This window comes from Trachemys scripta, chromosome 10, assembly GCF_013100865.1.
Source record: "Trachemys scripta elegans isolate TJP31775 chromosome 10, CAS_Tse_1.0, whole genome shotgun sequence".
Taxonomy (NCBI): domain Eukaryota; kingdom Metazoa; phylum Chordata; order Testudines; family Emydidae; genus Trachemys; species Trachemys scripta.
The window spans coordinates 12,480,214-12,495,584 of NC_048307.1; the positions used below are offsets into that span (position 1 = coordinate 12,480,214).

At 42.9% G+C, this 15,371-nt stretch overlaps 2 protein-coding genes across 6 annotated transcripts in view; both read left to right on the plus strand.

Annotated features, from left to right (window-relative positions):
* The first annotated feature begins 45 nt into the window (after positions 1–45).
* Positions 46–5,641, plus strand: ZFAND2A (zinc finger AN1-type containing 2A). Of its 4 annotated transcripts, none has more exons than XR_004647549.1 (7): positions 47–187; positions 830–931; positions 2,422–2,516; positions 3,554–3,685; positions 4,309–4,460; positions 4,861–5,088; positions 5,515–5,641. XR_004647549.1 is itself a non-coding variant. In XM_034784674.1 (7 exons), the coding sequence occupies exons 2-7, from the start codon at positions 877–879 to the stop codon at positions 5,519–5,521; spliced, it is 531 nt and encodes a 176-aa protein (XP_034640565.1). In that variant the 5' UTR covers positions 47–187; positions 830–876; the 3' UTR covers positions 5,522–5,641. The 4 variants fall into 4 exon arrangements, 3 of the variants coding, with proteins under 3 accessions (XP_034640564.1, XP_034640565.1, XP_034640566.1); XM_034784674.1 differs by having other exon boundaries at positions 4,999–5,088; XM_034784673.1 differs by lacking the exon at positions 5,515–5,641 and having other exon boundaries at positions 46–187; positions 4,999–5,508.
* A 3,362-nt stretch (positions 5,642–9,003) lies between these two features.
* Positions 9,004–15,371, plus strand: part of LOC117884022 (CGG triplet repeat-binding protein 1-like) — a 58,472-nt gene continuing 52,104 nt past the window's right edge. Inside the window, exons 1-2 of one of the 2 annotated variants that reach the window (XR_004647461.1) lie at positions 9,004–9,085; positions 11,880–12,009. The gene's annotated coding sequence lies outside the window, so the exon portion shown is untranslated. Of the gene's footprint in view, positions 9,086–9,565; positions 9,817–11,879; positions 12,010–15,371 lie in introns of those variants that run through there. The other variant, XR_004647460.1, reaches the window with a different exon arrangement.

Here is a 15,371-nt window from a genome sequence, read left to right on the forward strand (position 1 = left end):
TTTAGAACGCGCCAACGGCGAACCGTGATTGGTCCGGGGTGCGGATGTCATCATTAACCGCACGCGCCAGGCATGACTCGGCAAAATCCAGCTGGGCCGCGCAGCGCGTGACTCAGCGGGAGGGCTGGATAAAAGGCCCGGCGCGGCGAGGCTGGTTGGGGCTACGCTATAGAGCGGGGAACGTGCGGTGAGTGCTCGGGCGGCGGCGGCTGTGGCTGTGGCTGTGGCTGTATCCTTGGAGTGGGTCTCCCGGGGCACCAGCCCCTTCTCTTCAGCGCTGCTGTGAGGCTTGGGCCGGTGGCTGGGCTCCGCCTCTGTCTCCTGGCGCTCAGAGTGCGCCTCCCCCCCATCTCCGTGCCCGGGGTTGGCCTTGGCTAGTGGGGCAGAGACGGGCTCTGCTGACAGCTGCGGTCACCCACCCGCGCTGCCCAGGGTGGAGACAAGCGGGGCGGGGGGAGTTCCGGGGGGCGCCGCTCATTCTGGCTGCCCGCTCGCCCTTAGGAGGCTATGATCTGTCTGCACCAAGGACCGTCCAGATCCTTTCCTGGTGGGTTTCTTCCCTGCTCGCCAGAGGTGGAGCTGGTGGCTTGGCCTGCCTCACTGGTGTGACCTGTGGCTAATGACCTGTTGCCAGCCGCTCGCTTTGGAAGGCGGGGTGCTAGCCTCACCCATTGTTTTCAGAGTTAGTGCTGGCTGATCCCGTCCTCTGGCCAAATCTAAAGATTGCTCCTACGAAATGCTTTGATTAAAAAAAATGCTTTGATTACTGGGGTGAGGTGGAGCTGGGTTGATACTGCAATAAACTAAACCCACAACTTCATTTTTGAAGGTGACTGCTGTAGTAGCCAAGGAGCTTGAAGGATCTGCTGGTCTATTATGGAGTTTCCAGACTTGGGCAAGCATTGTTCAGAAAAAACTTGCAAACAGCTGGGTAAGATGCACTTTGAATGCAACTACTGGTATAGTTAGTTTACTACATTCTGTTATTTGCTCTAGTCCTCTTGATTGCTTTGCATGAACCAAATTGTCTCTCCTAGAGACAAGGGGTACTCTAGAAGTTGGGGTGATTTACTGAATGAAAGTCCAGGTCTGGTTCTGACTAGTAGGGTGTACTGACATAAGATCAGTTGAACCCATAAATGCCAAAGGGCTATGTGCATCAAATCCTCCTGGGGGGAACCTGACTTGAGGTATGAGATGGATACTCCTGATTTAGAGAACAGGAGTGAGATGAATTTGTTTACACTGCCAGGACCAGATGAGTCTGACTAGACAATATCGTCTAGTCCTAGTAAAATGTACCCATCAGTACTCTGAGAATACTTGCTTAACTACACAAGGTATGCAATACTAATGTGGCTTACCCACAAACTAATACTTCCAGCACTTTCTTAGGGACAACCTGAACCAAATACTGCAATGCTGTCCCAAAGGTCATATTGTTGGGTCAGCAGAGAAACCTGAGATCAGAAAATCCTGTCTGCTATCCCAAGGCCTTCATATCTGAGGACTGTTAAACTCCTCACATCTGATCTCTAGCATAGTAGTACAGGAAGTGAGTCTTTGTGGACAAGCCTTGAAATGAGCTGATAGAGCAGTACAGGTCTTGGAGAAGAGAGGAACTAAAGAAGCAAGTGCAAACTGTCCTACACTAAACTATTGCAGATATCTGTCAATCTGCATCTGAGATGTCTAGAATTACAGCCAGAACTGAAATAAACCTCCACCCATCAGTGAAATACTAGAATCTAGAGAAGCACCTCAGACTGTGGACTCTGGCAAGACAGGTATACAGTATGCCTGTCAAAATATCTGGATTTCTTGTTGTAATGCATTGAGTCTCCTGTTACTATATATAGATCAGCTATTAATCATGAGGCTACCCCAAGAATAGTTGCAGATGCTACACTTCTCTAAGCTGTCTCAGCCATTCACTCTAACAGCTGGGAGACTTTAGTATTTGGGTATACTAAAGTGAACTAAAGCAAATCTGCTGTGATTTGAGGCCTGGGAGAGTATTTGGTGCCTCTGACTAATATATGCCCCCTGAACTATTAGCTGCTGTTGTGGTGGTGAGAGAGGGGACGGGGCAGTTTGTTTCACTGTATTGGTGGTTTAACACGTCTTACAAATAACTTGTGAATTAAAAGGCAGAAATGAGGCTACCCTAGCACTTTCAAATTCAGAGAAGCTAGCTCTTCTCCCTGTTGCTCACTAAAATATACAACTTGGAATGGCCTAAACTAGTTCCATGTGAAGCTGTCTTGGATTCTGAGTAACCAGACACCTGCTTGGGTATTACCTACTTAATGCATGAGGAATTTACTCACAATGATTGTTTTAGTATTACTTTAAAAGGTAAATATCTACATCTTCCCCATTTAGGACTTGCAGGCATATAATGTTATCTTCTTATTACAGATTTCCTTCCTTTAAAATGTGATGCATGTAAGGAAGTTTTCTGTAAAGATCACATCACGTATGACCAACACAAATGTACCTCTTCATATAAGAAGGTAAGTGTCTAATGGTAATTCCAAATGCTTGCACTTAAGGAATTCTCTAGCTGTGATGAAAGCCAACTTTGAAACCTGATTAGGAGTTTCTTGTAGCCTGCTTTGCTGGGTCTTCTGCTTGCAGTAGACTTGGATTTAGTTTACAACTGAATTTAGAAGTTCAAATGGTAAAACTGTAAGCTGTAGCAAACCTGATTGCATCCTTCACTTAAATTGGGCTCCCATAAAGAGTGCAGATACAGTGCCTTGCATCTTCAGCAATGCAGTGGCTACCAGTTGAGGGTTCAGTGAGTTTTCTCAAAACCTTAACTTGATTAAAAAAAGTCCATGAACACAAAACTACAGAATAGCAAATGACAAAATATTTGATGGATGGAAAGTCTGATTAGTGATAACATTGGGCTATAATATGGTTCAGTATGAACTGGAATTTGGGTTATCAAGACAGTTCTCAAACTTGCATTCTAGCAATGCAGAATTACTGGCCAGAATAAGTACAGCTTTATTTGAAATAAACACTTCATCTTATCTAGGTCCAGAATCTGACTTGACAAGTCATCTAATGTAGTTAACAAATGTGCTGTTCTTGTGCAGTCTTCAAACTCTTGTCACCTGTATTCTCTTGCTGCAGTTGCTTGTGGTTCTAGAACCATAGTTGTACGCCATACCTGGAAACTCAACAAAAGGACTAGCACAATTAGGGCTAGGGAAGAAACCAAATCAACAAGGAAAGTGCTCAAGATTTGAAAATTACGTGATCTAAAAGCAAATTAGATGGGACTTAATTGTAGCTGGCTAGCTCTAACTACAATGATTTTGACATGGACTTCCTGTAGTAACTGGAAATGCAGAATCCAGCACTGCTGAAGTGGATGTACTGGAAGTTCTGAAGAGAACTTGGTATAGGAATGGAGGGCCACTCTGAGATATTCCCCCCTCACCGCTCCTCTTCAAAGGCAAGGGATGGAAATCTGAGTTGTCTTCCTTTTGAAAGCTTGCTTTCAGTCCCATTTCTAATCTAACTTCACTGTCTTCAGGATGTGCAGGTTCCAGTATGTCCTTTATGTAACACTCCCATCCCAGTGAGAAGAGGAGAGATGCCAGACATTGTAGTTGGAGCACACATGGACAGGGACTGCAAATATGATCCTACTCAGCAGAAACAGAGGGTAAGGAAACTCCCTTTGAAATCTAAATTGCTGCTTATGGAGACAAGCCTCCTAACTGCACAACAGTATGACACAGGCAGCAGCAATGCAAGCTCACTTACCTATGCTGACACTAGGCCTCAGGCTTCCTCTGGAAGACTCCTAGAAGAGATCCCTACACTCATAATTCTTTGCCTAACTGTACTGATCAAGATCTGAGCATTAGTCCAGTTAGTGGTAGAGAACAATCTACACTGTGGACCAGCAAACAGTGATTCGATCTGTTCATCAGCCTTTCCTGACCAGTTGGGTTTGAACTGGTGACCAAGCTAAAGGTGTTCCGTACCCAAACAATCTAGTAGCTCTGACTTCAGCAAGCGCTAATTGGATTATTGCGAAGACCAGAAACAGTGCAGAGCAAGACTGACAATGGTTATATTTTGCCCACTAAGCAGTATAGCATATTTAACTTTGTTCCAACTCCTTGAATTCAATCTTATTATTCAAACTGCTCTGTAAATTTCAGGTAAAGCCAATTTAGAGGCCTGCATGCCATCTTGGTCAGAGTAGAAAATTTAATTTGCAAGTAATGTGTGAAGTATTTGCGGCTTGAACTAAAGCAACTGTCCTGTACTACATTTTAGATTTTCACAAACAAGTGCTTAAAAGAAGGCTGCAAAAGGAAAGAGATGATGAAGCTTGTTTGTAACCAATGCTGTGGAAACTTCTGTATAAAACATCGGCATCCTCTGGATCATGACTGCAAAGGAGCAGGTCGCTCCATCTCCAAAGCTGGGTAAGGATGTTAAATTTCAGAGTGTAGGGGGAAACAGGCTGAAGTAGGAAAGCAATTGCCAGAGCGAGGGGAGATCATGCCATTATTTCTGCAACTTGCAGCTAAATGAGTTCTCAAATTATCTCTGGGAGGACAGTCGGTCAGCATCTCACTGAAGTATTGTGCTCTTTTAATCTTAAAGCCCTTGCTCCCAGAAGTTAATCTTGAGTCCTGCAATTTAAGAATTCCTTTGGAAGGAAAGGGATGACTGACTTTTCTAGTGGTGAGCCTTTTGTATCAGACTAACTTCTACTGAATTTCTGACTTCTCTAAGCACCAATTCCCTTAGTATCCAAGTGTTACTGTAGGAAACAATGAGTATAAACTTGATCCTTTCTAATGAGTAACATGTCTCTTCTAGGCACAGCTACCTTCCTTGCGCCATGCAATAAGATTCTAGAGCAGCTGGGTGACCAGTTCTGCACAAATCTGGAAGTGGATGGATGTGTGATTGGTGGTGGAATAAACAGATGTTCAGCATGGTTCTATTTCCTTGTAGATCTGCAGCTATAATGAGAGCATCTGAATCCAACTTCAGGCCAGCCGGATCAAACAAGAGGCCTTCTAACTGGTATCTTCAGCGCAACAGGTATAAACTGAAGTGTGGTTATGAGATTAGCAAAACAAGATGACATAAATCAGAGCCTTGTGTCTACAGGATGTAGAACTGCCATTGGTACACCTTCCTTAACTTTTATTATAGTCGACATGTGAGCAATGCCAGGTGTGTAAAGGAGGGGCATATAACCATCCAAGACGTGGCTAATTAACCAAACAATCTCTGCATAGTGGATAAATGTACAGTCTTCAAATAGCTACTAAGTCATTGTAATAAGTAGCAGACTCCGTCCAGCACTTGACCTGGTCAAGATATAAGAACTCATTATTGGGTCACTAGTATCATTAGTTCAGCCATCAGACTATTTCGACACTAACTAGCTATTCAAACTTTCCTCGTTAGGGTTGATCGCTGCAGGACTTGAGCCTAAATCTGTAACTTATTCTGCTCTTTCAGATGCTGATGAGCTGAGGCAGTCCAAAGGCCTGGATGAAATTCTCCTTTAAACTAATGTAAATTTATTGTCTAAAGCATGTGCATATTTTTCTACAGTACAAATAAACTATAAATTATTTTATCTTAATCTCTTAACTTCCAATAAATTGCTTTTCCTTTTTGTAAAGGACAGTAATGTGTTCTGTTCTCTGTATTTGGAATACCTCAGTCCTAATAGAATAGCAAGCATTTTCTCCTTGTAAAACCAAACAGCATGGAAACTGAGGAAGAAGGAAACCTATGTATGTCTATAGCAAAAGGATTCACTAAAGTAGTGAACAAAACACTACTGTTACTACTAATACCACACCCCCAAGATTGCAATGCACATCTGAAATCCATTTGGAAACAAGCTGTAGTTAAGCAGTGTATAGTGTGAACATGTCACCTGATCCCTCTGTATTGGCTGTAGGGTGCAGTTTAAAGTAACTCCAGCTGTGGAGTTACTAAGGGTACATCTACACTACAGCGGGGAGTCGATTTAAGATAAGCAAATTCAGCTACGTGAATAGCATAGCTGAATTCGACGTATTGCAGCCGACTTACCCTGTTGTGAGGACGGCGGCAAAATCGACTTCTGCTGCTTTTTGTCGGCGGCGCTTACTACCACCTCCGCTGGTGGAGTTAGAGCGCTGATTCGGGGATTGATTGTCGCGTCCTGATGGGACGCGATAAATCGATCCCCGAGAGGTCGATTTCTACCCGCCGATTCAGGCGGGTAGTATAGACCAGACCTAAGTAGGCATCTGCCATCAACTAGGTGAGGGACTCCCTATGGCATACTGCTCCACAGAGGTGTTTGAGCAGAACTCATTTCTAGAACTCAGTTGTCCTGTACTTAGAAATCTGAATCCTCTTCAAGATGTGCTACAAAGCTCAATCTTCTTACTTTGTGCAAGAGGAAATATAGCTGTGCTCATAAGAGGAGCGAGAGGTTTATTTGTTTGCTTAGTGGGCTGGGAAGAGCTGTATTTGTATCCTTTCTTTCCCCTCCCCCCTGTAGCATATGCAGTGCTCTTATAAACAAATGATGGCATATTTTCAAATGAAAAACTAAAGTCCTTAAGTAGCTAGTCACCAACTTTCAACAATATATAGCAGTTTAGCTTAGGCATCGAAAATAGTGTTTCAGATGAGCTGGAAGGGGCTCAGTATTGACAAAGAATGTAACTACATGAAGTGGACTCTAAGCAGGCCCCTCATCTAAATTTGATGCCAGGTGGTCAGGACCTCAATTTCATGTCTCATTGGAACAATGCCATTTCCACTAACAGCCTGTGACCCTCTACTATTATGCTGGAGCATTGGTTTAGAACTAATAGAGGCAGATTCCTATCTCCTGGATCACCACTAGCTACAATGAGTTCATAAGCAAGATTGACTAGCTTGCGAAAGAGGAGGCTCACAGCACAAACTTCTGAACCAATACTTGGAATAATGGTTTATCTGTTTTAAAAGTTGTAGTTTTTTGCTCCAGAGGCAGCAGTGAAGCATAAGGGGATGCCTGTATTTGTTATGTTCACACAAATAACTTCTATTACTAGGGAAGCTAACACTGTAGGTGATCAATCTAGACTATAAGATTAATTCTCAGAATGCATAGGAAAAGTGGAGTTAAGGTCCCTTATAAGAATGTAGGAGTTACAAGAATAAAATTGTGTGATCAAGGCATTGTCACCTTACCATTGCATTTTCTGTTTTAAACAATGTCCACTCTGCTCCATTTAGAGTCTTGTTCTGATGAAAGAAGAACAGGAGTACTTGTGGCACCATAGTTGGTCAGGGCGATTGTAGCACTTAGTCCTCTTTCAGCCTTTTTGTCCAATCCAATATCTACAAACTAGCAATAGGTGGTGGATGAAGAGAAAATGGTAGTTTTTGATAGGATGGACATGGTGGTCAATTCCTCTTTGAGGGAAAAATGCTAGCTGGGGACACCTTTGACCAAATGACCTTCAGAGTTGTACCACAACAGGCCCTGTGCCTTTAAGTGGTACAGTAATTTTCAAGGCCCTCTGCCAATGGATTTTAGAGCATTTTTAAAGTTGGCTTTAAACAGAAATCCTGCTACAACCCTAATTAGGGTGTTGCTCCCATGCCTCCATAATCAGTTTGTTTACAAAGTATCTTTAATCATTCAGGATGAAAGGTACCATATGCATTTAACATCCTCTACCCTCTCCTCCTCACCATTTTCCTGGGAAACTTCCCTAGGGAAGCCAGTTTCATAGAATCAGTTTCTCCACCTATGTTGGAACCAAGTGACACGATCTACCTAAATTGGAAGTGATTTCATTGTCTGTAATACCACATTTCACCACAGGATGTCACAACAGGACCCACAATAAAATATTATTTGTTGCTACTCAAATCACAACTCTAGAATATGAAAACCCACTTCATCAGATACATGGAGTGGAAAATACAGTAAACAGGTATGAATTATACAGCACATGAAAAGATGGGAGTTGCCTCACCAAGTTGGGAGGGTGAGGGTCAGTGCTAACAAGGCCAATTCAATTAGGGTGGATGTGGCCCATTCCCAATAGTTGACAAGAAGGGGTGAATATCAACAGCAGGGAAATTACTTTTTGTAGTGACCCAGTCACTCCCATCCTTCCATGTGCTGTATATTTATACCTGCTTACTTTATTTTCCACTCCATACATCTGATGAAGTGCGTTATAGCCCACAAAAGCTTATGTCCAAATAAATTTGTTAGTCTCTAAGGTGCCACAAGGACTCCTCATTGGTTTTTATTGATACAACATGGCTACCCCCTGAAACTCTAGAATATGACACCCTTGGGTATTTCAACCATATTATTATCCTATAATCTAGGTAAGGCTCATCTTGTATTTTTCTATTTAGCATATATTCATACCATGGCAAAAAGTGTTCCTTGACCATTTATTCAAATGTGAAAACAAATGCATACTCCTTTTGGTATTGTTTTATATTATTCTAGCAAATGAGCTTCCTGAGAGGAATGATTGTGGAAACAGAAAATATTGGTTAATAAATAAATAGCAGAGAATATCTATGGAAAGCAAAAGTTTGTAAACAAGTATTTGTACTAGTATCCTAAGAGGTATATACTCATTCACTCAGGCCACAGGATCTGTTTCTGTTTCCTGTGTGGCCAAACAATTTACCAATACTGTAACTGTTTCAAATATCAAATATTACAACCTACAGATTAAAAATGAGTTGATGCATTTATTTAACAGCTAATTTCACAGTTCCATATTCACTGATTGTGAGGGAGTCTGTGGCAGAGCTGCGTTTCATGGATGAAAATGCATCTGTGTCCACATGTGGATCGTAAGCTTATAGTTTCCCATGGACAACTTTGCTTAAGGTTCACGGAAACGTAAGTACTACAGTACTTTTATCATTTACCAGGTGGCAGCAAATATTAGACTATAAAATATAGACTCTGTGAGGTCTCTCCTCTCTTCACACACAAGCAGGGCAGACCTGCAGGCTGATTAAGGTTGGGACGTTGCAGCAAGAGGGATTGGGTGCACAGGTAAATATGTCTAGACAAGGTGGGTGAGGTAATCTTTTACTGGACCAACTTCTATTGGTGTGAGAAGCTTATGCACTATACAGAGCTGGTCTTCAGGCCTATATAGGGCAACTTGCTCTTTCTTGGTACCGACTCCTCCTGAGAGAAGCGCTTAAACCAGCCACTGTCCAGACAGCATCTCCCGTCCATTGCCCAACACGGGCTCCTGGCTAAAGAACAGCAGCCTAGGCCAGAGGCACGTGTCACTGGCGCCGCAGGAGAGCGTGCGCGCAGAGGCAGCAGCACCCACCCCAGGGCAGCTCTGTGGCACGTGCTTTGGGAGGCGTGGGGTGGGAGGGGGAACGAGAGGAGCAAGGGGAGGGCGGGGAAAAGACAGAGGAGCGTTGCGGGGACGACACCAACGGCTGGGAGGAGCCAAGTTCCTGGGGCCCCTCCCACTCCGGAAGCTGAGAGCCCGGCTATTCCGACTCAGCGCACAGCGATGATGTCAACACAATGAGCCCCCACCCCACCCGCACGCGGGCTGGCCCTCTCGGAGCGCACATGCGCGCACGTCGGGGGATAGAGGCGGGTTTAAGACAAAGATGGCTTTCTATTGGCCACTCCCGTGATTGACAAAGCGAAATCCAACGAGGCTCCCTCGCTGGCCTTCGGGAGCCAATGAGAGAGAGGGGGCGGTCTGCAGCGCCAAGCCCGGGGCTCAGTTAAATGTGCTGAGGCGGGTGTGACAGGTGCGTGGCGAGTGGGAGGCTTAGTAGGTGCCCCTGTGGGTGGGTGAGCGGGCTCTTGTTCCAAGTCTCTTATGGGCGCAGAAAGCCCCGGGGTGAGGCAGCGCTCCCCGCCTGAGACCCCGAGGAGCGGTCGCTGGAGGGAAGCCTGCCCGGCTGCCCCCTGCCCGGAGCCTGAGGGGGCCGTGTGGGTGGCTCCCCGGAGGGCCTGGTGGGGGGAGACCCTTGTGGAGGAGATTCCTTCCGCTGGGGCCGGGGGAGGGGCACTCACTAGGGCATGGGGTAGGGATGCTCAGAGTGAGCGGTACTGGGCCCTTCCCCACCCGGCTCTCCCGTGTTTCGGATGACTATGCCGCAGGCAGTGGCCTCCTCGCCGCTGGGTAGCTCCGCAGGAGGCTCTCTCTGCCTGGAAGCTGGGGGGTGGGCGGCGGCAGTAATGCCCAGCTCCTAACCGAGCAGGAGGGGAGCGCTGCTCCAGTAGCATCCAGATTCCAGGGCATTGCGTGGGGTTTTTGGAAGAGCAAATTATTCCGTCGTCTCGTGGTTGCATAAGCTGCTTACACATCAGGCCCTGGTTAGAGTGCTCAGTGGACCGGGGGATGAGCGGTGCTGGGGTATTGGCCTGCAGCACAGATGGAGAGAGAATGAGACTAGAGGTGTCAGTACAAAAAAACTGAAGTATTGTAATTGACCAACACTCAGTACCAGTGTGTTGTGTTACAGTGACAACAGCTCTTACTCTCTATGTAGTGACAGTAACCCACCGAGTAACCGTTTAAGGTCTTCGTCAATATTGCTAGTAGATTTTGCTGGTCAGTCTGTGATTAAATACCATACAACTGTAAACTTCCTTTCCCCCCACACCCTTTCTAGTGCCTGCTCACCATATGGGCACTTCATAGGATACGTAGCAGCCTTCGTCACAAACAAGTAACTGATAAACATGGTATAATTAAAATCATTAGTAATTATTGTAGTAGCTGACCATCTGAGGATGGCTGGATATTTTCTTTCTTCATGCCATGCTGCTGACCATAAAATAAAGTTGGTGTGTTACTGTATTAAAGTTACAGTTGCTACCAGATTAAACTGAAACCGTTAGTAAATCTTTTAGTTTTCCCTGGGAAAACATTTTGATGTTGCTTTGTTTTTAAAGCATACCTACTTAATCACAAAATAAATCTTTTTTACAGATTTACATATTAGTAACTTTTTGAAATGCTATTCTATATGGAAATTGGTGCAGAACTGGTAGAGCCTTTTACTGGAAATTCAGTCAGACAGGCTGAGTATTGCCTAGGTGGTCTGGAGATATCCAGCAACTGTATCTTCCTTCATGGCCCCTTGAATGTTTCAGGTTGATGGTGTGGCTGAAATGCCTATAGCTTTTAGTCGCTGTCAGCTGCAACAAATGCATCATAGATGTGGTTGTTGCCAAATGTAAGTTAGAGCAATCCATGAGGACCAGACCAGTGTCTGTCTGATGTCAGATCCAGGGCTATCTTGGAATCTCTCCCCCTTCCCCATTCCTAGGCTGTCTGAAATTAAAAGCAAAATAATTCTCTATTTAAACACATCCAAAATTGAAACATTTGCAGTTCTTTACATAACACAACCGAGTTCTCCAGTTTACTAATTAGGCCTACCACTTGTTTGTACATACCCATTTGTTGTTGTTTATTAATTATATTTTAGTACTTTTCAAAATACCCAGTCCTAATTGGAGCCAATTAAGCTGCACATTCAACACCTTTCCTAATATGAAGTTTGACCAAACCCAAATGTAGTAAATAATACTCCCAACTGATGCTAAGTTGGCTGGGGAGCAGGTGTTTTAAAAATTGCTAAAATTCTATATTTATTCTCCTTTCTTCTGTGATTTGACATCCACAGTTTACTGCCATTTTGATGCAATTCATTGTGACAAAACCTCCTTCACAAATGGATTTGGGGTAAAAAATTTGGATTAACTCCACTCCAGTGTTGCTTTCCAGCATTGTACATTACTTAGCTCATACTGAATTGTAGCTGAAATGGATCTTTCTGTGTCTGTCAACTAATTTCAGAATAGAAAAAAATACGAGAAACCCAGAAATGAAGGAAGAAAAAAGGAGGAAAAAATCAAAACGGCGTGTGGCAGAAAAGGAACAACCAGTCCATGAAACTGAACCAAAGAAAAAGAAACAAAACCTGGAGGTAAGTGCCCAAGAATGAATCGGTTTGTTTAGTTTGCTGGTATGTTGGTAATCCCAACACTACAGAAATAGAGAGTTACAATACCGGATCTAAATGCATTAATAGATTGAGTCCATGATGCATCCAGGGTGAAACAAAGTTAAAATATGAATGGATCTATGGGCAGCTGCTCTCCAGGCGTGTCTGTTTTTAAAGAGCGTAACAGTGGCCTAAGTATATGATCACTGTCTGGGTAGGGTGTTAATATGAAAGATGTCAGGGTCTAAAGGTGAAATGGGAACCAAGTGGCTGCGATTTCTCTGGAATAACATCAGATTGGAAGATAGGCATAGCCTAAAACGACACATAATCCTGAGCACCCAGATACCGTGTTTGGAAAAATTTGAAAGATTTGTTTTGAAAATTGTGTTGCATTAAAAATGATGCTTGTGTGCTCACTGCAGTCATGGAAACTTGTACTTTGTGACTGACCAGAAGGTGTCAGCAGCCTCTTCACATATAGAGCACTTACAAATTAATTTTAAAGGAACTGAATTTAACAGCATAACAACAGATTCCAATAAAAAAGAATCTTTCCCCACCTGCTGGAAACTCTTTTCTTTAGTGCACTACTGCATGTAATTGTTTCTTGCAAAAGCAGAGTTGCAGAATTGGTATGTGAACATGGCATTCCTATTCAGCTATTATGAGGAGAAGCAATACTTCAAATGTCATGTATTAAAATCTAATGGCTTTGGTGGCACTTTAAGAGGCAGGCATCAAAGTTCAAGTTCTTACACTTATCAATTAGTGTTTGTTGTCCCTGCAGTTGGGTACCTTGCGTGAATGAAATATTCAAATATAGATCTGCAAAGTCTATGTAAAATCATTCAGGTCCTGCCAGTCAAATGATCCAGAGATCAATTAAAAAGTTTGACCAAACAGATGCCAAGTATATTAATATTGTAGTTGAGAGAATAGGAAAAAAAATCCTGCCTTTCCTCAGGAGCTCTTGAAGTCTTAAATCCTGATCCTGCAAACATTTATGCATGTGCTTAAAGTTCAGGATTTTCAGTAGCATTGATCTGATTCCCCTTCTTGTTGTCATTTACAGTAAAACTCGTGGATGTTCATCTTTGGCTAGAGTTTAGTTAGGCTCAATTAGCAAATGGGACAAGTATTTTGAGAGTGTTTCTTCACGTGTGAGTAAATGTCCCCAGCTTGTCTGAATACAGCTATTGCAGCATAGAGGTTATGGGATTGCGCCTATAAGGTTCAGAAAAGCTGTGAAGGCCTTGCAGTCTAGATTTCAAGTTAGTTGATCTGCCTCCAAACAGACTTAGCGAGGCGTCTGCTTCCTTCTACAAAAGGGGTCGGCAACCTTTCACACGTGGGGTGTCGAATCTTCATTTATTCACTGTAATTTAAGGTTTCGCGTGCCAATAATACATTTTAACATTTTTAGAGGGTCTCTTTCTATAAGTCTAAAATATATAACTAAACTATTGTTGTATGTAAAGTAAATAAGGTTTTTAAAATGTTTAAGAAGCTTCATTTAAAATTAAATTAAAATGCAGAGCCCCCCCGGACCGGTGGCCAGGACCCGGGCAGTGTGAGCGTCACTGAAAATCAGCTCACGTGCCGCCTTCGGCATGCGTGCCATAGGTTGCCTACCCCTGTTCTACAGGAACCTCTTGAAAGCAAGATTAGGGAATGTAGAATGTATAGGTCAGGAAGGGGAAGGGGGAATCATAGTTTCAATTAAACTGGATATTTGATTATGAAGAGACAATCCTCCTCCTCTCTTCACACTACATATCCCAAAAGTGCTTTAGGGATCAAGTAGGATCCTTAGCCTCCTTCAAGCACCCCGTAAAATGAACAGGAAAGTAACTTGAGCTGAGTGGCAATAACTCTTCAGACAAAAAATTGTGTGTGATTTGGCATGAGAATGCTAAAAGCAATTTAACAGAATTTTAACTATCTGTCTGTCTGCGCAGCTAGCATCATATAAAACAGGGGTAGGCAACCTATGGCATGTGCGCCAAAGGCGGCACGTGAGCTGATTTTCAGTGGCACTCTCACTGCCCGGGTCTTGGCCACCGATCCGGGGGGCTCTGCATTTTAATTTAATTTTAAATGAAGCTTCTTATACATTTTAAAAACCTTGTTTACTTTATATACAACAACAGTTTAGTTATATATTATAGACTTGTAGACAGAGACCTTCGAAAAACATTAAAATGTATTACTGGCACGCAAAACCTTAAATTAGAGTGAATAAATGAAGACTTGGCACACCACTTCTAAAGGTTACCGACCCCTGGTATAAAACAAACCCTCCTCCCCAGACAGACCTTATAAACCAGTAAAACTCAGACCTCAGTGGTTCAGGAGCCAAATTAGCGATCAGCATTACCCCAAGAGCCGTGATAGTCTGAGTTCATTGCTTCATTTACTATTTTTATTATATATATAAAATATACATCAATTAATTCTCACAGCGAAATGACTGACCAAGTATTATTGTATCAACTACAATTGGTTAATAACATAGTAAAAGCATCCAGCTTGGTTAATAATTAAATCACACAGTGTTTTAATATTATGTGCTGCAAAGAGCCGCAGGAGACACGTTAAAGAGCCACTTGTGGCTCACAAGCATCAGTCTGAGTATCGCTTTATAAACCTTAAGAATGCAGAGCCATTCTGGACTGTTAGATGTCTTGTCTGATCAACTGTTGAGATACAAAAGTTAGTTTCTGCTCATTGTATAGGCTGTTGCATGGTGGAAGGAGGGAAATATTTATTAAAGAACAGTATCCTTAAATGCTATCTAAGAATATCACTAAGCGCAACAGTCATGAGAATTACAGGAGTTAGTGGGTGGCTTAGATATGTATGCAGTGTTAGTTTTATGGAGCACCATATAAGGCCTATGCTAAGCTATTTTTTGGCATCAGCATTATAAACTGTAACTGTTGATACCAAGAAAGCACAACTTAGTAAACCACATTTTTACTGTTTGAAACTACTATTGAAAGTAACAAATGTGAGATACATTTTAACACTTTGCTTCAAAAATGGTTAATGAATATTTTTGTCTGTTATTTATTGGACTTACTTCGGGGCATACCCAATTTAGTTATGATGGTTATTGTAAAGTAATACCTTGGTTCAGCAAACATTGTCAGAGGGTATGCAAAGTGTAGTAGGAAATATGAGGTAAAGCAACCATATTGGTATTGTCTGGCCTTAATGTGTGAATCTGTGAACTCATTTTTTTGACACCCTGAAATAGAAGTTGTTAAAAGATATTAAACCTTCCAGCTTTTTAAAAAACAAGACAGTGAACCCTTTGCTAATAACCTTAAGCGCTAATT